We start from the raw sequence: 26,617 nt of genomic DNA, 5'->3' as shown, positions 1-26,617 counted from the left end.
TCACACACAGTTAACTGACTCAACCTCTGTTAAATTGGAGAGATTCACATGATTTCAGGATAAAGTCGTCTGTTTAAGTAGGCTGAACTAAGTGTCCAGAGCTACAAGGTTTTATGACCAAGACTGTGGTCAGTGTGCATATGACAACAATATCACCAGCCCTCCACAAACCTATCCCGTAAAGTGGGGTGGGAAGAAGTAAACAATTACTGAAAACCACCTTGCAGCCTGAAGTTAAAAAAAATGCAAAGTGTTGTGTTTGGTGTAAATCTAACACAAGCAAATCTTGCCGCCCTCTGACAGAAAGCTGGAAGAGGAACTTAAGTTGAACTTTGAGCATGACAGTGATCTGAAAGACAACCAAAGCTAAAGTAGAAGTGGAAGGAATAAGAGGCAAATGTCCTTGAGTGGCCAAGCTGTTTCAAGTAGGAGCCCTGAACTAAATCCAACAGAAAACTTGTCATAAAATAAGATTACTGTCCACTGATGCACCGCAAGGAACATGATAAAGACTGAATACTAAAATGTTACAGATCTATTCTAACACTCACAGCTTGTCCAGAAAGAACACTGCAGTGTGTTTTGTAGTTGACTTGAGTCACAATTGATTTAAAAATATAACGTTGCATGCTAACGATTCAGAAAGAATTTCATAACATATTTGTCATATTTTAATTTAACAATGTACAGAATAGAACAGCTTGGGGGGGGGGGGTGAATTACCCCTTAAAAATGTATAGCATTAACTTTATAAAGCAATGTAATCAGGTTTGATCAGATATCTACAGCAGAGGTCAAAGTTCTGTTTACCTAAACATAAATGATGCATCTGATGGAAAGCTTTGAATCAATGCTTTTCAAATATTAATTATTAAAGGGTATAAGTAGGGCTGTTTTAGTATTGGAGTTTCTGGTTACAGTGATAATGCAATACAATTAAAACACAGTTAGACAGTTACGATTCTCTGACCACCCTCCAGGGGGACTCTCCGGTATCTCAATCCTTGCACACCAGCGCTAGGATGAACCCGTCAGTCCCTTTGTGAGAGCATTTCTGCATCGAAGTCTTGCCCGGCTGTCCCCAGGGGCACATTTATGCCATGTCTGTACATGCATTTTATAGTCATCCTTGATGAATTACAGTTCCCAAAACTGTTTACTGCACCACCCCGGTATCTCAATCCACGCGCTCCAGCGCCTGGATAAACTTGTCAGTCCCGTCAGTGAGATAATCCCCTGCATCGATGTCTATGTTACAGCAGCAGCACAAGGTTATTCCTCTGATGGCACCAGAACGTCCAATACAGAAAAATCACTTAATGACTGATTAAACATTGAAGAAAATAGAAATTGAATAAAAACTAAATTGAAAAAAAATACAGGTAGATTCCGTAGTAGATTTCATGAGGATGAAAATGACTTTGCTGATATAACCCTGTTAAACTAGCGGAGTCATTCCTACTATGCAGGAAAATATCAATGCCTATTTATAACTTATTTAATTATGTTGAATTACAATAAACCTTAAAAACTAAAATATTGATGTTGAAAGGGAATTACGCATTTAGCAGTTTTATCAGTGAGTCTAGACAATTTTACAATGTCCCCGGGTTGCTTACCTACTTCTGATGGATGAGAGCCTGTATTACTGTGACATTAAATATGGCCTGTTGTCTTTTTATCAATATATATTTGGATATGGATATTTGAGCTAATTTCCAACCAAATTCATTTATTTAGGTAATCTAATTTAACAAATCACATAAACAAAATTTACTTTTAAACCCTTTATGTAATTAAAATAAACAGAAATGACATTTCCTTATGTGGAATATGTTAATACATCCCTACCTTTACCATCACATAAAAAGGCTAAAACAAGAACCAGGTGCACAGAAACCGGTGCAAATCATCAGAAAATCATTAGAGTAACTGGGGACGGTCCACCCTTAAGGCCAGGCCACTGGCAATCAACGGATGATGTCATCCCACAAAATCCAGCCCATGAGCTGCCTGAAAGATGACCATGTGTGTCTGAGAAGCCCAGGGTAACATCAATGGATCTACAGGCCTCTGGACACAATGTCAAAGAGCATGAATCAGCTTTCAGAAAGAGATATGTGAGATATGCCCCAATAACAGACAAAAACAGGAAGCTTTATTGCCGCTTCAGATAATTCCGCTGACGCCACAGGCTACAGTTTAGCCTTATTAATATGCATAACACTGATGTAACACACTGCATACAGTAACATGTGGCAACTGTGAAGAAACACGTCACTACAGAAGTTACCAACAGCAGTGAATCCATGGGCAGTGCAAAACCTTTAGTAGCCCAGATCAGACCTGTGCTAAACCTTATTTTCATCCAGCCAATGTTGTGGTGTCTAAAGGAGCTAATGAATGCTTACATTATCTGTAGCTGATAATAGCAACTTTAACCAGCTACGCTTAGGGACTTCAATGCATGTTAATAGTTAGCCAGCCATGCAAATAAACAAAAGTATAGATTGAACTAACTTTGCGATGAACACAAACTACTTACAGGTACAGTCAGGCAATGCTGACCACAGATCCTGCCGTGGAGGTATGAAACTGTTGCCGCACACCCGGCTCCTCGAGGTAATGTTTGCATGCTTGCCATGACTTTCTAACATAATCCTTTTCTGCCCGACTCCTGTTGTTTTGGGAAGCTGAATAAAGACACAGTACATTGCAATAACACGTTATGCCAAAAGTGACAATGCCGGTACGATGGGTGTCAACAGATTTTGCGGCAATGACGCACAAGTAAAATGTCTTTTGCCAGGAGAATACAATGAGCTATTGACTTAAGCAAAAACCGATATCCCGATCTAACCAGAATCATATGCTTTGATCCCACTTACATAATCTCAGGCTTCCCAGGGGGTAATGCTTTGAGGAACATTATCAAAAACACCATGCATGTTTATGATAACAGCTATGGGGAGTTTTGCATATATTCAAAGCACTGAAATTACAGACTTAAAAAGGATTTCAAAAGTTCTGTTTAACCAGCCCTATAATGCATCTAACATGGATTTATTAAGAACTGGTTGTTTCCACCATACCATCGACAGTTAGCACCCAAAACAAAATGTACTTCTTGAGGTAGGTCACCCTAGCCAGCAGACTGAAGCGGTTTAACTTTGATCATACAGGTCTGGAACAAACTATAGGAAATGACAACATTTTTGATGTTCAACAACAGTCTTTAACAGGCTGCACTGCCATTTGTTCACCGAAATCATCCTTGTTGTCAGCTGGTCTTGGTAGATAGTCAGCTAAATGTGCCATGTTAATCTATTTTTTGTTTTTGTTTTTTAAACACAACAAATTCAGGCAGACGTCGGATGTACACTAGAAAAGCAAGAACTTGCAAGTATTGACCCAGGGGGTTCTCCTGAGAGAGACAAATGCTTGTTCTTGATCAAGCACCACAAGCTCTCATCACTGAACAGCCTGACCTTGCAGAAAACTCATGGGAGCCATAGAGAAATTTGGGTAGTGCTGGCTAGCCCGGTGCTGTGTTCCATCTCTGCCATGCTCTGGCTAGAGGCTGCGCAGACATCATTATTGCTCCATGAGACATTCATCCAAGGGCAGAGGAACTTGTACCTGTGGGCAATCAAAAAAGCCCACAGGGTCACAAAGACAAACACATCTACACTACACTATCCATAACAAACAGTACACATACACAGGAAACTCACAACAGCGTCCATGAGCAAACAAACAGGGCCCTGTTTCACGTTGGGGGAGATTTTTAGAACCAGTAAGGGCTTGGTTAGACTAAAGGCAGGATCTGACAAATGAATCATTCAGAGAGTCCCGAGTGCAGCCCACACGCAGCAGCCCCAAACGCCTGACAGTCATACTGCTGACCTCCCTCTGAATCCAGGGCAGCCCCAGGCAGGGGGAAGTATTTAGGCCCACTACCTGACCGCATGTCAGTGGGACTGGGACTACTACTCCCTTGCCCAGAGCCTGAGACAGGCTTGATTACCTAAGGAAAGACTCCAACTAACTAGGCTAATGCATTATCACACAAACAGGTGTAGCCCCAAGACAAAGCAAGAACACACACTTACAACACACCACAAGCTGCAGAAGCGTCATCCATCTGTTTGGCCCATCCATTCAAGGCAGGCATTGAACTGCTAGGCTACACTCGCCTTAGAAAGATTACAGTGGCAGGGGTTCATGTCAGCTGAATTCTGGCACGCGTCGTCACAGTGGTTTAGCATGCTAATCCCAGTCTGTGGTACATCTGATGAGCAGGGCAATCATGCTAAACACGTGCTCACACTCACATAAAGAAGCCTTCACCCTAGCTAAAGGGTGGCTGGGAAAACTCAGGGACATTGTCATGTAGTGGGCTCACTTCTGAAATGTTAACACTGTTTGGGATGAGGTGTGTGAAGGTGTTGACTCCCTCTGGGGTGTTAACTGTGTTTGGGAGGGGGCATGTGAAGGTGTGGACTCCCTCTGGGGTATAAACAGTGTTTGAGAGGGGGCGTGTGAAGGTGTGGACTCCCTCTGGGGTATAAACAGTGTTTGGGAGGGGGCGTGTGAAGGTGTGGACTCCCTCTGGGGTATAAACAGTGTTTGGGAGGGGGCGTGTGAAGGTGTGGACTCCCTCTGGGGTATAAACAGTGTTTGGGAGTGGCCATGTGAAGGTGTAGACTTTTCAGAACAACAATGTCCTGTCCCCTTATAAAACATAGTGCTCTAGTGGGACAGATGTTTGCTTCAGTCACCTGTTGAACTTTAATTAAAACCTTTACTTGACCAGATTTCAAAGGGGATCTTACCCAAGTCACTCAGAAAGCCAGTGACTGAGCACTAAATCTCACTGCCTCTCACTTGGTATTGGGCCTTTGGAGTATAATATACTGTGGCATGTGATCCAATACTGTGTAAAGCCCCAGGATTGCCCTCTCTGGTAACTTGATCCAGCTGCTCATTGCTGGAGTGGGAGGAAGGCATGGTGCTGATTGGAGTGTAGGCACACAAAAGGGCTTTTTCTGTGAAGAGCCTTCCAAGTGCCAGACACCCCTAGCTAGAATGAGAGTGAGGCACACAGTAAGAGCAAAACACAACGGACACACTGGGTGGATGAAACGGTCAGCAGTTTAGCTGTCATTTAGAAGTCATTACAAAAGTGGGGCAAGCATGGGCTGCACTTTGATATTCAACCCCTTCTATCTCAAGTGTTCACGCGTTCAGAGCGAATTCAAAAGTTGCCTCCCGTGTTTTGTTAACGTTTGCATTTGAGGAAGAAACCCATTCAAGTCACTGGACACATTAGCATTTTCCTCTTACCATTTTCAAAGAGTCTAAATCACCTGAACAAACGACCGGATGATGTAGACATGACGCATGACCATTTTTTTATATCGGTCAAATGAATTGAATATGATTAGTGCCAAAAATGACAAAACGCTACCATACAAAAGCAGTCTCAGGAAACCTAAGCCAAAGCATGGATTGTTGTTATACAATGTCATTTTATTTGGGTGAACTATCAATTTAGCTACATTTGATAGAGACTCCCTGCAGCACATTCAAGGCCTGTAATGTGAAGCGTGTACTGAGAGTCGGAACGCAGGTCTTGGTGTGTAGTGGAGGCGCTCTCATCACGTTATCGGTCATGAGGGTGGTGCTCAACAGCTGGAATGTAAAGCTGGAAATGCCTCAGAACTAAACATTCAAAACATCCACACATTTCACTGCTATAACTGGAAAGTCGGCATTCAGGGAAACTTAAGACTGGCTACCCAAGAAGGTTGAATGTATCAAGAGGTGCTGAGCACCATCCTCTAACTCAATCAGAAACTGTTTTGGAGAAGATAGAGCTTGCACATTTCAAACAGACTGAGAGCAAATAATAGCAAAACATTTCTTTTCACAACAGATACACAGCCTGTGAATTAACATGGGGAGTATCCGACTACATTCAGTATGAGACAGGAAACGGAAAGCAAAGAGCTTACAGACGACAGACACGGTCTATCGACATGATGTTAGCTACTAAAGAAATGTTAGGGATGTTAATGCCATGGGAGGGGTGTTGAGAAAATGATCCCAACATGATCCCAACACAAAAGTCTGAGTTGTGAAGAAAGAGGAATGAGTTGGACCATGTTGAAAATGACCGGCCTCCAGGGACTCATTATTATAGAACTGGCATGGCCCTTTCACACAGCAGCACTGGGAGACAGAAACACCGAAACACAAAGACAACATTTCTTCTCTAATAGCAAGGACACTGCCTGCAGCACAGTTCTCAATGGGATCACACACGAGAAGGAATGTGCGTTTCATTGTGTGTCTGTTTCTGACTTAATTCAACCGACAATTGTGTCCCCCAAACTGTGGGTAAACCAGAAAAAGTTTTGAAAAGGCAAATCAACTAACGTGGCCCCTTTAAGATAGCCTGGTAACTTGTGTATTGTTAGAGCGTGCCTGTCCACTAGTTCATCGTTGCCATTTGTACTGCATTTGCCTTCATTGCAAATCTATACATTCCACTTGTAATATACATCTATTTAACACTTAAATACTCAAATTCCCAGCCCTCTTCTATTTGCACTTATGGTTTCATTGTACTGTTCAATGACAAAGTTGAATCTAATCTAATTTATAGCCATCTTAAGATGAATTTACTAACTCACTCTGGATAAGAGTGTCTGATGAATAACTAAACAATATTTGTGGTCACCAGTGGGACAGCATTGGCTGGAAGGTACACAAGATGGACCAGCTGCAGAAGACCAACGCTTTCCCCTTCAAGTCAAGGCACTATGTAATTATGAACTATGCTCTACACAGAGATGGCAATGTCTGGTGAGCGCCAACTGACATACCAGCCCATTCCACCCATCTGGTGAGGTTACTGGGAGACAAATGTGAACACCTGCAGGCCCGCACACAGAACAATCAGTGACTGATACCAGCCTCCGAAACAGACAGGAAGTGACCACTGAAGCCTGTTACAGTATATCAGATGCCCTGGGAAACCACAACACTGCTTACTGGGAATACGTTCAGCACAATTTCCCTAAGATGTGTTATTGATACCCCCAGTTGTTTTCAAAACAAAAGAGGGCAATATTAAAAGATAAACCAGGAATTCTTGACTAGAATAGGACTGAAACGGGTTAAGGGAGGTTGGCTGAAATTGACATGTCATCATTAGACAGGAAAGTAACACGTACGTATGTTGTACAGACACAAAAACATACCTGCTAAAGAAACATGGTAGCCTAAGCAATTTCCCAGTGAGACAAGACGGAGCACACAGTAGCTTTGGGATGAGAGGCTAAGTAAAAACTTAGCCGTGATAACCTGTGCATACAACAGCTCTTTTACAGACAGCTGTACTGCAGCTCTGTGAGGAGCTTCTGCCTTGGGTTGCTGGTGTCTGTTACACACAGGACCACACTTCAATCCCTTCACTGGGATTACAAGCACACATCAAGGACATCAAGGACATCAGGACTCAGAACCGCTCTGTGACAGAGAAGAAAGAGAACAATGGAGCTGGCGGAATCAAGCACAGTCTAGTACAGTACAGATGGTTTTAGAGAGACCAAATGGGGGGGGGTCATGCCCTGTTGGAAGAGTGGCGCTCATCAGAGTACAAAGTCAGTAGCTGGACAGTGAGTTAGAATGAGTGTGAGACATGGAGAAAGTGAGTCAGCCCCCTGCTATCTCTCTAAAAGAAAAAACAAGAAACCCTTTTCCTGATCTTTTATTATCCCTCCAAATAAACCTTTAGGTTGGGGTTTTGTTTTTAAGGTGTGATTTGGAAAAGCTTCTTGGCGATTATATTAGTCAAGGTTACCGGGAGCTGGAGTTATTTAGCAAATAACCATTGACTCATCCCACATACTGAAACGCATGAGCTAAATTGTGACAGGATACTACAGTATTGTGCTGGAACACGTCGGGATTTACACGGGGCAGAGGCAGAAATAACGAAACGCATTAACTAACTTGTTAAAAAAGCAGCAAATAATACAAAATTATTTTGCCTTCTTTTGTAGAAAAAAACATTTGACACTAATAACAGGAGTAGGCCTGATTTTGTCAACAAATGATTAGTCACTAGTACAGATAGGGCATTGCATTCTCTTGTAGTCCACACAAATTATATAAACTTTCCTTAAACAAATCTGCCTCAGAATATAATAAATTATTTATGTAAAATATGTAAAATATTTGCAACATGTGCTTCCCTTTAGGCTACTTTCAGACAGTTTCAATCCCTTTCATACATTGCTCGGCTCTAAACCGCAAATGAGAGAGGTGAAAATATAGTTTTTTTTATTCAAGCCATACAAAGAATGCCCAAATAGCATACTCTTTTGCATAATACCATTGTTTTTTATTATTATGAATACACCCTGATTTTCTCAGCTTTTATGACTAGTTCTTTGTGAGACAACCTGACACCATTCACAGGAGCAGAAGGCTGGAATGTATGCACCCATCCCAAATCAAGGACATTCAGAAACCCGTAAAAAAAAAAAGATAATAGTCTATTCAAGTTAACCTTGTCATGGTAACATTTAATGCAACAATATTTACAGAAGAATAATACATTTGATTTCTGACAACAGTTTAACCTGCGGGAAGTCTGTCATTCAATTGTTTTCGAAATTCTCTCATTATTATACTTTCTACAATAAACTTTCTACAAATAATTCCATTAAGCCAATAGAGTCCTTGGTTCACTGGTTGCTCATGAAAGGGTAGAGTGGGGGAAAAAACTATGCATTGCTGCAGGAATTACGTGCATACGTAAGTATTTTGGGAAACACGACTAAGTTTAGTATGAACATATCAGCAATGCTATTACAACAAGCGAGGACTTGTACCAGACACACAGCAGGTTAACAAGTCCCAACAACAAGTACTCCAAGTTAACAACAATGGGCTGACATTAACTAGCGACAAACTAACTTCTGAGGTAACAGGATAAACCCCCAAACTTACTATCTAAGGTTTTTACAAAATGGGGTCCCCGGATCCCCAGAGGTTCCAACTTGGTCTTTATTTAGTTTTACTGATTATATTTTCACTACATTCAATACTGTTTTTAATATTCTTTTTTTGATTTTTGGTTACACCTTGATCGATGATCCCATCTTTTCTCTCCACCCCCAAAGATATCTCAGTTACATTGTGTGAATAGAAAGGAGTTTCTAAAATAATGGGGATTGCCATTCGACCCAGTTACCAGCAAACGCCCTCTACATTCCAATGTCCCTCTGTCAGTCATTCACGAACAAGTCTCGTGTCATCACAGCCAGTGTAGGAAATTCATTTTTGATTCATGAGATTTCAGCACTCAGGATTGGAAATTCCTGTTTCCCAAAATCCCACACAATGAACAGAAATGTTTTAGGAAGATTTGAAAGATTCTTCCCTTCAAAAAATGCCCTCAGGTAGGAAAAGCTTATGCACAAAGGTTGGAAGATGTCACTGGTCAGCTGTTTATTTTGAGCATGGACAGGTTTGAGTTAAGTGTCAAGCTGCATTTGCATAGGAGGCAGAAACCAGATTGGTTCAGACTAACCAACACCTTTGACTGAGTTCATGTCACTCAACTAATGCTCAATTAAACAATTCAAGTGGCCTCACAACAATAATCAGATAAGTTGGCTAAAACTCAAAAAGAAGGGCAATGTACCTTCCATGCGCGTGGAAGTTCAGCTGCAGGATCTTGTCCTCATGGGAGACAGCCCTCTTGGCTCGCTGGTGGTTGCTGTGCAGGGCTTTGGTGTCGTAGGACAGGCCTTCATAGTGGTGGATGTACTTGTTCAGAGGATTTCCATATTGACCTGCAGGAACACAGGTGAACACAGCATTTTAAGGATCAATTAAAATCCCAAACCACTCTTTCCTCACTGGTTTATATGCATTTGGTTCAGTGACAAAACCAGCCCAACTCAAACAGTGTCTACGAGAATATTTAAAACATAAGATCATGACACAAACACATTGTCATATTTGGTTTTGTCAGTAACTTAAGAGTTCAGGCATTTCCCACATCAATACACTATACCATCATAGTGAATATCACATTAATAATGGAAATCATTATTATTGTGAAATTAAATTTCACAAAAATGTCATAATAGTAAATGGCACCACCCTCCTTGTAATTCCAATAATAGAAAAGCTCAGCCATAACCAAATCACCTTCAAATGCATACACAATAAATTGGCCCCCACCTGTGTTAAGTTGCAAAACGCTTCAGAATAATTTCAGCAGTTGGTGTAGGTTAGATATGTTGTGTAGTAGATTGCTAACAAAATGCTCCAACATGAGCACCAAGGATTTTAAATGACTTGTGTAAACAAACAGATCAGGGGAAGGATATAAAAACATCTCACTTAAGAGTACATTCAAAAGAGCCCACCAAGAATCCTACTTGAGGAATGGCAACAGCAACAAAACTTAGGTGATTATATGTGGCAAAAGGCTATGTTGCCAGGCAAAACAGCATAACTTTAACGCATATAGACAAAGCATTACATTTGCAAATATAGACAAATCTAGAAGTGCAAAGGGGTCTTAATAATATAACTATCTCAAAATAAAACATGTATTTGCAGATAAGCAAGCAAGCTTATTTATATCACAAGTCATATACAGAAGCAATTTAATGTGTTCTAGTGAAAAATTTAAAAATACAATTGAATAAAACCAAATACTAGACTAAAAACATCTACTAGCTGACCTGAGCTCATGCTTGGATTATAATCTTCAAACATGAAATGTAGTTCGGGCCTAAACTATTCAGTGATTTATAGGCTTAAAAGCACCACTTCTATTCTAATTCTATTCTGTAACTGACTGGAAGCCAGTGCAAAGATTTAAGAACTGGAGTGATGTGCTCTCCTGGTCCTGGTTAACATTCTAGCAGCAGCATTCTGAATGAGCTGCAGCTGTTTTACAGTCTTTTTGGGGAGTCCAGTTAAGAGGCCATTACAGTAGTCAACCCTACTAGAGATAAAAGCATGGATGAGCTTCTCTTGGTCTTTTTAGGACATCGAGCCCTTAATTCTGGCAATATGTTTGATAGACTGCTGTTTTGGAGACTGCTTTGATATGATTGGTGGACCTGATATCGGAGTATAACAGAACACCAAGATCACGCAGTTGGTCTGTAGGTTTTAGGGCCTGGGAATCCAGCTCTTGACTAATACTAGTTCTCTTATTTTTGTTGACAAACACAATAATCTGGTTTATCTTGGTTTCTTTGTAGACGATTTGTATTCATCCAGGCATTTATGTGCTCTATACAGTGACACAGTGAGTTTATTGAGCTGTAATCATACGGTTCAAAAGCCATATATATTTGAGTATCATCTGCATAGCTATGTTAGTTTATGTTGTGGTTCTGTAGAATTTGGCACAGAGGATGGCATACAGAGATTGAAAATTAAGTATGGTAAATAAGCATGTTTCTTTTTTTATATCAATGTATTAAATGTTAAGACACGGACAAGACACTAAATTATATTGAGAGGACTAACCAGCAACATTTCCAGAGACAGCCCCTCTGCAAGACCACCATCTAACTAGTCATTCATATGTGCAATATTACCATCAATGTCATCCAAAGCATTTATTTTTGCAAAAGTGTGTTTGCATTTAAAATGACACAGATATTTTTTTTCCTTCTCCGTTTTCAGGACCAGCCTGCTAATAGGTCTGTGCACAGCCTCTTTTTGCATAAACTGTGTTGAAATGGTGGAAGGAACACCTCCCACAAGTAAAGTAGATGATAACCCCATACCACAGTGTTCTGCCACTGATATCACCATTCCCCTTCCCATCACAGAATGATGTGGCGCTTCCCATCAAGAGCAGCTAGCTGGCTTATGCGCTGCCTCCTGCTGACTCAAACCACTTTAATATCTGACACAAACACTGTTCACCCTATTCCTAGGGCATAGTTTCCAGGCAGCTTCATATGGATGTGATTCTATCCCCAGCCCGTCTCATCTCCCTCCATCCCCGGCTTCCAGAAACACATTAGAGCCGAGACACACTGCCAACGCAGCAACATTGTCATTTGTCAAACTACAGAGGGGGTGGATTTTTTGTTTTGCTGCCAATTCAGTGGCAAAACATTTTAAATCAATTTGATCACCAAAGCACTTTCATTTCATATACTGAGAATAGTAAAAAAAAAAAAAATAATAGAAAGAAACAGTTACATGTTACATCATTCCTACGAAGGTCTGCGACTGGGCTCGCAGACCTTTTAAAACACGCCATCATGAGGATCATGTTGAGACTGATAGGCCATCTGGATGGTCATGATGCTTGCTGCATGGCAGGATTGAAGAAGTGTCATTCCTCTGCATGACTACATAACTGTTATCCACCAGCCTCTACTCTCTTTCATGATTTATGTAACTGCCCGATAAAACTTTAAATCATTATGCCACACTTCTGACTCAACTAAGCCACTCAACCAAAAGGTTACCTTCCACTCTGAGGAAAGGGCAGTGGTAAATTTACTAGATCTTTGTCAGGTTATTCACCAGGCAAGCCTAACTTAATGCACTTGAACAGTTTGATTACATTTCTTTTGCGGGGCAGGACTGAAAAAAAATATGACAATCTATAGCCCGGTTTCCAATAGGTGAGATGCTGTGTAAAATGTTAAGAAAAACAGAATGCAATGACGTGCAAATCCTTTAAACCCTTTATTCAATTGAAAATAGTACAAAGACAACAAAAAATGCTGAAAAATATATGGGCACTTTGAATTTTATAAAAAAATAACACTGGAACATCTCACAACTGATTAGGTTAATTGGCAACAGGTCAGTAACATGACTGGGAATAAAAAGAGGATGCGTCTTTCAGAAGTAAAAATTGGGAGGAGTTTACCACTCTGCGAAAAACTGCACAGGCAATGTAAAATTGCAAAGAGTTGGGGGATATTATGCACGGTACATAATATCATTAAAAGATTCAGAGACTCTAGAGAAATCTCTGTACCCAAGGGACAAGGCTGAAAACCAATATTGGATGGGTGTGATCTTCTGGCCCTCAGGCGGCACTGCATTCAAAACAGACAATTCTGTAGGGGAAATCACTGGACGGGCTCAGGAACACTTCTGAAAACCATTGTCTGTGAACACAGTATGTTGCTGCATCCACAAATGCAAGTTAAAACTCTACCATGCAAAGAAGAAACCATATAAAAACAAGATTCAGAAATGCCCCCACATTCTCTGGGCCCAAGGTAATTTTAAATGGATTGAGGCAGTGGAAAACTGTCCCGTGGTCTGACAAATAAACATTTGAAATAATTTTTGGGAATCCTGGATGCTGAATCTTCTGGACTTAAGAGGAAAAGGCCCATCCGACTTATCAGCACACAGTTCAAAAGCCAGCATCCGTGATGGTATGGGGGTGCATTAGTGCATATGGCATGGGTGACTTGCACATCTGGGAAGGCATCATTAATGCTGAACAATACAGGTTTTGGAGCAAGATAAAGACATCATCGGGATGGTAGACTATCAGGGAAGGCCTTGTTTATTTCAGCAAGACAATGCCAAACCACATTCTGCACGTATTACAACAGCATGGCTCTGTACTAAAAGTATGCATGCTAAACTGGCCTGCCTGCAGTCCAGACCATTCCTCCATTGAAAACATTAGGCACATTATGAAACATGAATGAAAAATACGACAAAGGAGAACCCAAAGTGTTGAGCAGCCGAAATCCTACATCAAGCAAGAATGGGAAAACATTACACTGTCAAAACTACAGCAATTGGTCTCCTCAGTTCCCAAATGCTTAGAGTATTGTTAAAAGAAGTGACGCAGCACAGTGGTAAACCTGCCCGTCCCAACTTTCTTTGAAATGTGTTGCCAGAATTAAATTCAAAATAGCAACGTACAATAACATTTCTCATTTTCAACATCTGATATGTTGCCTTTGTTCTATTTTCAAGTAAGTAAGGTTACACTGTGGATGTTGAATGGAAAATAAATGTTTCTGAAGTGCACAGCACAAGAGTGTGACAGAGGAACAATGCTTGTCTATAAAGGAGTGCTGACAGAAGACCATTTAATCTGGAGAATAATCAGTTTTCCATATTCACAGCTGAAGACTAGAGGTAGAACTGAGGTGATTAGATTAACATGGGAGAACTTGCAGGGGAAGGCAAATAGTAAAAGGAGAAATGTAATAAATCAAAAGATAAGCTGTGGACTAGGGTGGGCTAGCAGTTTAAGATGCTTCCTCTGGTGCACATATACTGCTGCAGCACAGGATTAAAATCATGCCCACCAATCTAGTAGCTAAAAATCACTCATGTCCAATAAAATATGTCCAATTATACCAGGAAAACTAATACAACATGAAAAATCATAATATAATAATGAAAAAAAATTGATGATGGCTATCACAAACTTCTTGTGTTTAAATCATTTCTATGATAGCGTAAGCAGGTAAATCTCTCCCAGAAAGTTCCAAGCCAGTTGCAGAGAACGTTCACCGAGGATGCAATCTCTCCACTGATAAAGTCCTCAGTTTATACAGGGTATGTCAGGAGAACGCCTAACATGACAGTGGACAAAGGACCCTGTGGAGGTAAGGCATACTGCTGAGAAGAAAGAAGCCAAGAAGCAAAAAGACAGGCTCAGGTTAAGACATAGCAGGTCATCAATTTCATTAAAGCGCTGTGACACTGAGGGAACCTGGAGATGCTAGAAAGCATGCTCTGGCAGTCTGCCTCAACACAACTCTGCCTAATGAAGACTGAGCAGGGTCGGGGAGGGATTGGCTCCCATTGCGACAACAGCACAGAGCCCGACTAAACAGGCTTATAAACACAGCTGGTGCACGAGACTCACCACCGCACACAGAACTGCTAATCTGCCACGCCTTACCATTAATCCAGCTCAAGTCAACATAGGCTTTAAAGAAGAGTCAGATTCTTTAAACCGTCTAGGAGAGATCTGAGGAAAGGGGCAATGCAAGTTACTATTTCAGGAGAAAATCCAGATGAGCTCATAAGGTTGCCATTTAAAAAAGAAAAAACATGTTCAAAAGAGATCGGCTGAGGTGGCTAGGTCCTTTGTTGCTGATGTTTTACGGCTGTTAATCTGTAAGAGAGTTCGGGATTTTGGCACTGAAGCCCTTTATCTCCTTCCCGAATCAGATTAACTCATGAAAAGCCTTCATGTATCTGTGTTCAGTCCTAAAGAGGTTGTCAACAAGGGTTAGTCCATCTTATTAGTGCTGGCAAAAAGAAAGACTTTGTTAAGCTAGATGTTCCAATAGACTTCAATACAATATATAAGGGACACTGAATGGTACCCATCCACAGATTCTCCAGATTCTGCTGAAGACTGCCCAATATCTGAACAATACCAAACCTGTAAAGGGGCCTGCAAAATGACCTAAAATAATCTAAATCAGTCCACACCTGGCCTGTTATGACATCTTCATGAATGAGTCAGCAAGGGAAAATATTCCAAGCTAGATGCTTACTTTTCTCAGCCCTCCCCAAACGCACAAATGTATCAATAATAATAGCTGTCTAGAATGCAGTTGGACACCATGGAATGTATGTGAGTATAAGGCAAAAAGATGAATGAAATCACAAATCAGAGGGCTTTAGTATGAACACAGCAGTGCATACTCAGATTTGCCCTACCAACCGCCAAGCCAACCGTTAACATGCCAAACCAGTTGAATAGAGCAGCAAAGAGTAATGTAATGCAACCAGAAGACTCGCTGCATAATGACTCAATTCTGTATGCGTTTGTATTTTTGAAAGACAGCATACACGAAATACAGACAGAAACTCCCATCATGCAAAACAGTCCAAGGGATTCCATTGAAAACCTGGACAAAAATAAATAAACTGGGATTTGAGAGATATTCACAAGACATAACATTTCTAAAAGCATAATTCAGAAATATTTCAAAGTTGGAAAAATGATTAATTAATATTTTAAATAGTTCTTTATTGAAATAGTTTTAGAAACAGTAGTGTAATTAGAAACAGATCCGTAAATCGGTTACAGTATTGTTGCTGGTAACATTGATTACAGTTTTTGTAGGCCTAATCCATTCCTCCCCAACCCTGGGCATGGAACACCACGGGTCGTATTGTCAGACCACAGGCAACACTGATAAATTCGAAACCTTTTCAGGAATCTATGAATAACTTTTACTATGGTATCACCAGGCTTAATTTTCCTTTCCTTAAGAGACCATGTATGTAATTACAGTCACTGTCTAGTGAAGGGGGAAGGGGTCTTATATGAATTGTGCACAGAGTGGGCCTTTGAAAACAAGACCACTTCTGGAAATGCCAGGAAGTGGTTTTTCATCATGACACAAAAAAAGGATTATAAAAAGAGAGCTTGTTATCTATCAACATAATACCCCACCCTCATGTAGCCGTAAAAAGTGGATACAGAAACACCTCTGGAATATTAAAATGGCCTAAAACCGAGCCAATACAATCCTTTTCTTTGCCTGGTTAAACCATGAAACAGGGTAAAGGACTAGGGGACAGCTAATGCTAGGCATATAAGCAAGAAAAAATGTAGCCTACTTATTTCCTTACTTGTATCCTGTTTGGATGAATTGCTAATCCAAATAGTAAGAGCTCTCAATGACAAGTAGTGCCTTGTCAACTTAATTCTGTAGGCTGACAATAATATTTCAGAAAATACTCTCAGTCATTGAGGAGACAAGCTCGACAGAACAGACACATGATGGAAAAAAAGGAAATGAAAACAGTTTGGGCCATGAATTACCCTCCCCATTATTACCCAGCTGGGTAGGCATTAGCGATGGGTAAAATATAAATGAAAACAATATTTCTTTATATTTTCGGTATCTACCTGCCCCAAAACTCCAGTATTTTTACTTCAAAGCCAGTTCATTTGTTACAAAAAGACAGCCAATGTTTTCAGCACTTGTTTCTATGACTGATGACAATATAGTTAATAAGTAAACCCGTACTGGTGTGCTGTGGGTCCTTGGCTTGTCCACTGGGAATGCAGCAGCATTTGACCACCGAGGACAGCGGTGATTTCAGATGTTTTCTTACACACATTGTTGTTTTGTGTCCGGGAGCTGTACAGAGTCAGTCACCCAGTCAGTCAGTCAGTCAGTCAGTAAGTAAGAAAGAGACACATGCTCTTCTTGGCCGGCTGCACTTACACTCATTACAGCCGCACCATCATAGAGCAATCAGCTTTTCTCCCAGCTTCAGTGGTTCCAGCACACCCGTGACGCTATTAGAGAGGCTGAGTCCATTTTATCTTTGACTTCCACAAACCTCTCTCACTGTATTGTCAGGCAACATGTATCGCAACACAACCACCATTTGTGATTTACAGGAGACATCAGTTGTCTCATCTGCCTGTATGGCAACAAATGATGTCTCGTCCACTTGCTTGGCTCTCTCCTCCCTGTACACTTCATACATACAGTCTAACAGTTCATTTTCTACAGTGCTGGATGTCCCTTTGAAGATGGGCTGAGCGTCATATTGCCTCTGAAATCTCTAAATCGCCCTCACAGTCTCGAAAATGCATCTGAATATTCCAGGAATCAGGGAGTCCACCGACTCGTCGTGCCCCCACAGTGCGGTTTCACACTTCCACCCAGTTTAATATGTTTTGATCCAACTGAGAACGTACCTGTTTTCCTCCACCTGTTTGTTATGATGCTCAATGGAGCGCCTGTATGCACTGTCAACTTGGGCTGAGACATTTACCCTTCCAAGTAAGCCCAACTTCACAGCATTGTCCAGATGACTCCCGCTGCTTTCATGTTTCACAATCCTCTCAGAAAGATGTTTCAAATCTTTGTAACCCGGCCTCAACCAAGTACCATCTCCACCAAATAGCAGACATGGAAAACAGAAGAGTGCCTTCTTTTGTATGCTAACCGTTAGCCACTTTTTCTTCAAAAACCACTCCACATTAAACCCACAGTTACTTTTACCAGCAGTTTGAGTGATGACAATATCCGGTGGCGGATGGGCACCAAGTCGCTTCACTTAAAGTTTTTCTTCCAAATAAAGGGTTTCAAACCGGTGCTCAAGTATGAAATCCACTTTATTCATTTTGTCACGTTATCTGGTGTTTGTGAAGCTAAAAAGCTAGCTAAGACAATCTACCCTCTTCGCTCTTCTTGCCGACTAATGTTGGCGTCAGACAGATAGACAGCCAATCAGGTCTGAAATACGAAATTACGCTGTAGTGGGGCTACCGGCTGTCAGCCCCACTTAGCATCAAATTTGTGTGATCTACATTGATCACACTGACATTCTGAGCATGCATATTAATATTTTCACACGTACAATGTACATTGCATTGTGAGAGAGGTGCTAGCCCCACATTCACGCTTAGCCTATGACCTACTACTGCAAACTTGAATCAGAAGAACGCAGTCTGAAGCGGCAAGTCAGGGACCAATGAACATGAAATAACATCCTAACACAAATTCTATGCAATTTAGAAAGATGCTATTTTCATAGATAATAAATTATAGGAAGTAATCTTCAAGAAATAAAAACTTTTTTTTTGCAGTTCTTTCTGTTGACAACAGGTGGGGCGGTGCCTCACCTGCCCCTAATGACTAGACGCCCCTGGTTATATGGAGAACATATCATGGCTAAGCGCGGTTCTTAGGCACAACACATAGTGGACAGAGCTTTGCAGTAGTATAGGCAATATAACAAACCCACAAGATGCCTTAAGGCTATTAGAAACTGTGATATAAAAATCGAAGACATCACACCCGTGGGTATACGTCTCATATACCACGATGGTGAGCCAATCAGCATTCATGATTTGACGCTGGCGAAACAAGACATGACGGAAATCTATAATACTAAATCCCAACCCTGGTTCTGAATTCCACCACCAGGTCAAAGCTCATCTGTTCTTGTACCCAAATAGTGTAACCAGCTTCCCCTTAAACTTATGACAGCTGTCCTTGCCCATACGCAGAAAATGTATGATAACCTACCTTTTCTAAAATAACTCCACAGTTAGATTTTGATTAGTGTTTGTCTTACAGGAAACTCTGCTCAGCAAGTTAAAACACAGGTGTGTGTTAAATAAACACAGGCAAATATAGTAAATTAGGCCAACAGAAATGCAAATAATCAGCCACCATGATACTAGTTTCTAAATGAACAAACTATCCAAACAACTGACAATTTCGCTTCATCAAAAAAGAAGAGAAAACAGGTTATTGCTTAAACCAGTATGGTGAGGATGATAAGAAATGATTGGGCAGTTCCCAATGAGTGAAACATCATTGGTTAAAGTCAAAAAGTATTCTCATGACAAAATCCACCACATTTTGACTGAGCAAAGCAATAGTGGTAAAAGAGACAGAGAATATGAAATATCAGAGAATATGAAATATCAGCCAGTAAAGGTGTGGCAAGTCACTGATGTCCCTGCCAAACCTGTCCCAACAATTCCCCCTCTTTCAAAGTCACAGAGATCTCCTCCAGCCCATTTAAGTCAAGCTAACTAAACTAGAGGGCAATTTGGCATGCCCAGCAATTCTTATACATAAACTTAAGCATGAGGACTTTATATAAGTGTTTCCTTTTTTTCAAAGTAACCTGTATCATCATCATAAAAATAACATCTATTAGTTTGGCTTTTCCATAGCTGCATCACAAACCTCAGATATGTATTTAATATAGCCTATGCTTGACTACAGATTTCAGTTTGTTGAATATCAAATGAGAACAACTTACAGGAGAGAACAAAAACTAACATAACACAAAATACATCTTAAGAACATAAAAACCATTCAGCACCCATGTACCTGAACAGGAAACTAATGACAGTACAACAGTGTAGTGACAACACTTCTAAAGGTTGTTGTTTCAGCTTTACTCAATTCTTGTGTTCTTCAATCTTTCACAAACACAGGACACACACCCACAGCACACCCATTTCCTGTCACCAGTCTGTGTAGTGACAACGTTTTTAATCTCACAGTGCATGTTGGTGGGGCACGTATTGTTTCGTCAGCTCACAGGGCCCTGGGATGGAACTCTACATAAACAGGTTCACCAATCATGTCACAGTGGGCTTACAGTAGTACACACCACAGCCATGAGTGTGTACTGCAGGGATAGCTTCACATGCAGTTTAGTTTCAATGGAGACATTTACAAAAAAGAATAAAAACACATAACTATCTAAACAGGTATCAGACAATTGAATGCGGTCATCTTAAGCCAGCTAAGCTTATATTTGCAATTTAGAATGCTAACTAGCTTAGCAGGCTACTAACCTAGCAAAACACCATGGTTTAACACATCCTAACACAACAGCGTACATAAAGTCATACACGGCAGAACACAAAATAAAAATAATCTATATCTCACCAACTGATTACAAATTAAATGAAGTTTTGGACTTGCAAATTTACTGAAGAGGAAAAGGATATGTAGTGGCTGCAGACAGTCCATGTCAGACTTTTCACAGCCCCCAAATCTAAAATGCAAAGCAAAGAACTGTAATATCTAGGGAAATGAGAGTGTGGAATTTTGCCATCTCAAATCACTGAAAACAGCATCTGTTGTGAGTACAAAAAATCTTTCACAGAACATTTTAAATGGGAATAAATGCCAGACAAAGAATGTTTGAATTGTATGAGGAATACCATGTAAACCAAGAACATGTTTGCATTAAAAATCATTTGGGGATTACAATGCGCTTAAGTAAACAAAGAATAGGTGAATTATACAATGAAAATGTATTGGATTTTGCAGTTTAAATCTGCTGCATGTAACGGTGGTAAGCGTGATTGGCGCCGTTGTTTAGTGTTCGGCAATATGTCATGTCTGTTGTTTTGTGTGGACCCCATGAAGGGTAGCTGGTGACTGGCAGAAGGTAACGGGGATCCTCAAACATGTTAAATCACAGATAGCCGGTTAAATCAACTAGCCAGTTTGGTCAACACAACATAACGTGAAAACTATGGTACTTTCCCAGGTGATAAAGCTGAAATAACACTATATAATAAGGCTTGGCTTACTACATATTCATTTAACATAGGCTAACTGATAGTGTTGTAGGATATAGGAAAATATAGACTAGCCCCACCAAAATAATTCTACAGGTCCAGTCAGAAACAAATAACTACTTCATCAGCCAATGAGTGGTACTATTGCTAAACAAACAATTTATTATTGAGAATGAACTATTCTACCCTACAGGGCTGCACTCTGCTAGACTGGCTGACAACCACGTGACTACACTGAAGAGTTGACACCAACTAGATCTGTCGCAATTATTACATAATTGCCTGACCGCGATTATTTGAACCAGATCAGAATTATTTGAAGCAATTTTCTCTTTTTGCGCAGTATTTTGATTCCAAAATCATATTTTCAACGTGATTAAGGGTAGTTTTAAGCCAATGTTAGAAAGGTATCAACCAATCCCATGCGAATTATGTCCGTTTCCATCACTTAGTATGTCTAGCCCAGGGGTGCAGAAGACTGACTGTTCTTCGAAAAAAATTCCGGCGCAGATCATTTATTGAAAGTACTTTCAGTAGGTTTACTTCAAACCCGGTTTAGAACTGTTACAATAAAACTTTGTAATTTCTCAACATAATTATAGAAAAACGCGTTTTGAATCAACTCTGAGCGACAAAAGAAACAAAACAAAAAAACACTCAAACATGTGTATAATATTGTAGCGACCTTGGTATGGCCACTACTCACCTTTCCAAATAGGATATTTGGAGCAGTGGGTAGTGTGCCCGCCTGGGGAGCTGAAGGTCGTGGGTTTGAGACACTGCCCTGCCACACGCTTTGATGATTTTACTAATATTTTGTCATAAGTTGAATTTTGTCATTTACATCCACGTTCTAATTTAATAATGTGCATTAAAATGCATGGATAGAAAGGTATTGTCCATTGCCAGCACTTGACTGTCAAAACGCACATGTTCATCAAAATTGTTCCAACAAGGCTTGCTCTTTTGCCTAAAAGGGACCGGAACGCTGTTTGCCTAAAATTAGAAGCACTGGAGCGCCGTTCCGGACTGTTCCTGCCCAAGTCAAGCACTGCATATTCCAGTTTGAAAATAAAATGTATCGTCCTTGTAGATTACATTTTTTTACAGAATTAATCGACTGAACGTTTAGGCACGTTTTGCCATATTAGGCTTACATAATTTTTGAATAAGTTATATCAAATAACTACAATATGTGCAGCAGAGCGAGAGACGAAAAAGCACCAGGCGCAAGAAAATGTAATTGTCATTGCTTTGCGGTGGCACTTTGTGAAGAGCAATCGTTAACAACATGGATTTAGTGTTAATTCTGAAGTCGAACACAACTGAGCCCAATTATTTAGAGGCGAATTGTCAGATTTGCTCTAGAAAGGTGGCGTTCAAAATCAAACACCAAAGATCTGAACAACCATCTCCGGATCCACCAGGTTTATTTTTACAATAGTATTAGGCTTACACCCTAATAGCAGAATAAAATTAACAATATGTACAATTCAATCGGCAATCGCAATTATTTGTGTAACAATTAGTCGTCAACTTAAATATCATAATGGTGACAACCCTAGCACTGCCTGGTCTGGAGTCAGTGGAGAATAGATGGTTTTCCAGGGAGGGAGGCGCACATGCCTTGGATGCAAAATAACGTAGGCGTCTATGCAAACACCCTGTTTAATAATGACAAGGAAGATATCTGCAATATTCTTAATAATGATTTAGTAATCCATGTAACTAGGAGGCACATGTTCTATTTAAAGTATTCATACCCCTTCAGTTTCTCCACATTGTGTTAATTGCAGAATTTACAATAGATATGTTTTGGGGTTGTCATCAAGCTACAAACAATACACACAAAATCCTGACCAGTCTCCCAGTCCCGTGTAATTCTAAATCATGTCAAACTGAATATGCCACAGGTGGACTCCAAACAGTTTCTAGAGACATCTCAGGGATGATCAAAGAAAGAAATCTGAGCTCCATTTGTAGCGGTGGCAAAGGGTCTGAATACTTGAGATTTCAGTTTCAGTTTCAATAAATAGACAAACATTTCTAGGGCTGGGTATCACCAAAGATTTCCCGAATTGATCCCGATTCACAAGGTCCTGATGCGATTATATTTCCGATTCGATATCAATAAGGTCCTCACATCTATAACTTTGTGAATTTGCATGGTTAAATATCTACAGCACCAAATCTTTTTTGTTTACTGAAACGGGCGGTATGGAAGCTGCTTAAAAGAATTGTTCCAACTTAATCATGGTTTGGGGTCATCAACTCAAAAACATGATGCCAAAATGGGAACATATCTGGAGCCCTGCATTAGCCTTGATAACACAATGAGCCTGAAGCTAAATTCTAGAAATGTCATCAGGCTTAGCTGTCTCTGAAACAACACTTAATTAGTACGGCCATGTTTCTCTTTCCATTGACGAATAAACATAACATCAGTGCAAAGGAGCTCAATGCTCAGGAGGCACAGGGCAACACACAGCCGCTTCAGGCAGATCAATTACTCACTTTTTGTTCACACAGTAGTGGGAAAACAGACTGTCAAAGCAGGTAAAAACAGACCCTGCAGCATCTGTCTTTTGGCCTATGGCAAACAGGAAAGGGAAACGTATTTGATATCATACGGATTGTCAACTTAAGACATAGTTATGGAGACAGACCTTATCATGGGGAAGAACAAAAACAATGAGATCAAACTGAAAACCCTACAAGAACCGCTTATTTTATTTTAGGCAAATCGGAATCCCTACAATTGATGTCAGGTAACAGCAAATTACCTTCACACATGGTTTGAAATGTGATTGCCTGAATCCCAACCAAGTTCCAAATCCTAGTTTCTTAATTAATTTCCAGAAATTATTCTTTTTTTTCCCCCCACTGATATATTGTTGTTTCCAGGATCTTCGTAAAGCACCACAACATGATTGTTCTTGATTCCAGCTTTACATAAACAAACTTTGCATTTTCAATAAAGGTGCGTAGACTTTTGATAAGCACTGTAAAGTTGTTTTTTTAAATGGTCTTTCTGCCTGACCTAGGTGAACAAGACATTTTCTTTTAGAGTTCACACTGTTCATGTTATATTTATGTAGGCTAAAGCATATCAGCTTAACATGAATAGTCTAAAGATGATTCATATAAATAGGCATGGGGTTGTATATCTAGCACACCTGACCCATGGTTTAAGAAATCATGACCTACAACTGAAGACTACTGCACCAGACTCTTGTCCTAGCACATCTCCCTCATACTCTGGTTTTCCTATGTTTGACTCATAATACTTGTCGATCATGAAGGTGCTTTGTGGATGGCATGGGACCTGTTACTAGTTTTGCATAAGAGCGACTGCAGAATGACAGAAATATAAAACAAATGTATGTCTATCAAAGACCAAACTCTGCATTTCACATAAAGAACCACACAATGATCAAGCATGGTGGTGGTAGTAGTGTTGGTAGTAGCAACACAACCTGTCGAAGAGGCCCGGAACATTTACTTTTACATACATGGTGCATTAGGTGTTCCATAAATTAAATTTAGTAAATTAAATAAGTATAACATGTTGTGCCACTTAGTCATTCATGTTCCATTTATTTACTATAAGTCCAAGGTTTGCAAAAACAGAAAACATCTGAAAAGGGTTGTACCTTTTTTTTTTTTAACACTGTACTTCAAGTCTGAGTGCTGATTGTATAAAAACAATCTTCTATTATGATGCAGAAATAAGCCTAACCTATATAACATGCCATGAAAATGTGCCATATTTGCTTCCAAGCCATAGAGAATTTATGTTATGTACAAATAAAGCACAATAGGAAAAGTCAGCCACTGGGCATATCATGAATGACCAATGTCAAGAAAACACTAACATTTAGATCCTCAAAAGGTGTGATTTGGATACTTTCCTTTCGGTTTAAATAGCAAACATGTTATGCAATTACGTAGGGATTGAATCATTTTGCCAGAAAACACGGACACATCAGTTTTAATAGATAACTCTGGCTAGTACAGTACTGTAACGTATCTGCCCTACAGTACTTCTAGACTTACAGAACTGACTGAAAGTGGCTGAACCTGTCATGATGGGGACAATGTTGATGATAGGTACATTAACTTTTAATAAAAAAATACATTTTAGACAGTCATAAAGGATTTCGTATTTGTAAGAAGAAAATCAAACTGTTTTTAATTTGACTTCGATAGACATTTCGTAGACATCTAGCTAGTAGGCTTCCTGAGGAGACACCCCTCCCAGTTAGCTAATGTTGCTAGCCATTCTAGCTTGCTACCATTTCCTCAATCAGATTAGCTAGCTAGGTAGTTAGCAAGCAATAAAACACTTTCCTTGCTGTATTAATTAGAATGGTAAAACTTACCTTTAAGAGACCATATGCAATTAAACAACAGCAAGTGTTGAATTAAGCCCATATCAATTAAATTCATTGTCAGTACATTGACACCGCGAATGCTTTACAGTTTCGATTTGCACTTCTTAAAGGCACAGGCAGTCCGCGCTGTTTATTGCACCTTCACAACGGCCTTGCACCGCTTGTCTCCAACCGCCTGACGTCAGGCACAGGCAGAGTAGTTGTCCCTCCTACCAGTCCCGCCTGCTTTTATTTGATAAGACACCAAAAGAGCATTTCATTTGTGTAAAACAACAGATCAACTGCAATAAATTCAATATAAATGTATTATTCGTAATCCAAACCACTCTGCAGTTAGCCTATGAATTAATATGATGTATTTGCATGAAAAACTAGACTATAGTTACAGGAGCAATCTTGAATGTTGTAGCACTGTCTCAAGCTATGTGTGTTTACTTTTTGTTATTTCCCTGCACTGATCCTCCTGTGCTACCCTGGCCATGAGCACCATTATGTTATTGATGGCAGAAGTGTCTGGCCAAGTGGTATCTTCTCTAATAAATAAAACAATACCCTCATTGAAGGTATCTGCCGTTTTTGTATGTAATCAATCCAGTGGGACGTTTAACTTCACTGGCTTATCCATCCTAAAGACAGTTGGAGTCATATTCTGGACCTGAAGCAACTAATTTGCCCGGGCTGTTAATTCTTTCTAAAGCCATATGTGCAGTACATTATTGATCCTTTCAGTGTGTAGCTTCTGCCACTGTGTGGCTAAAAGGGGCTATTACACTGAACTGAACCTCAAAACATCAGTCCCAAATGGATCCATATGCCCTACAGTCTATGCACTTGTGTAAGATTTAAGAATGTTTGACTGATTTAAGTAATATGATGGATCTTACATCTAGCTTATCAGAGCACCAGGTGAGGCTATCACCAGATTGCTAACACCTGTTAAACCCTCTCAGATCTCCACAATTGCATAGTGTAGGGCATATGGGTCTATTTGGGATTGAGAAAACATATCTGGCTATTGACACTACTAGATGCAAGGTAATGAAGGCCTTTGTTACTGTGTTACTGAATGTGTATTTACCTGTATGTATTGCAGTATAGTTTCATTCCAAAACATAATATTGTTGCG

The 26,617-nt window shown here is 40.1% G+C and overlaps 1 protein-coding gene across 2 annotated transcripts in view; it reads right to left on the bottom strand.

Moving 5' to 3' along the window:
* The window catches only part of adam10a (ADAM metallopeptidase domain 10a), a 69,260-nt gene extending 43,613 nt beyond the window's left edge, over positions 1 to 25,647 (bottom strand). The window contains exons 1-2 of one of the 2 annotated variants that reach the window (XM_013138492.4): positions 25,480 to 25,647; positions 9,722 to 9,872 (exon numbers count right to left, since the gene is read on the bottom strand). In XM_013138492.4, coding sequence (XP_012993946.2) covers positions 9,722 to 9,872; positions 25,480 to 25,546 — 218 coding nt within the window. In that variant the 5' untranslated portion in view covers positions 25,547 to 25,647. Of the gene's footprint in view, positions 1 to 2,545; positions 2,633 to 9,721; positions 9,873 to 25,479 lie in introns of those variants that run through there. The other variant, XM_029125093.2, reaches the window with a different exon arrangement.
* Positions 25,648 to 26,617: the final 970 nt, after the last annotated feature.

This window comes from Esox lucius, chromosome 2 (genome assembly GCF_011004845.1).
Source record: "Esox lucius isolate fEsoLuc1 chromosome 2, fEsoLuc1.pri, whole genome shotgun sequence".
Lineage (NCBI taxonomy): Eukaryota > Metazoa > Chordata > Actinopteri > Esociformes > Esocidae > Esox > Esox lucius.
This window is presented reverse-complemented; position numbering and strand designations above follow the sequence as displayed.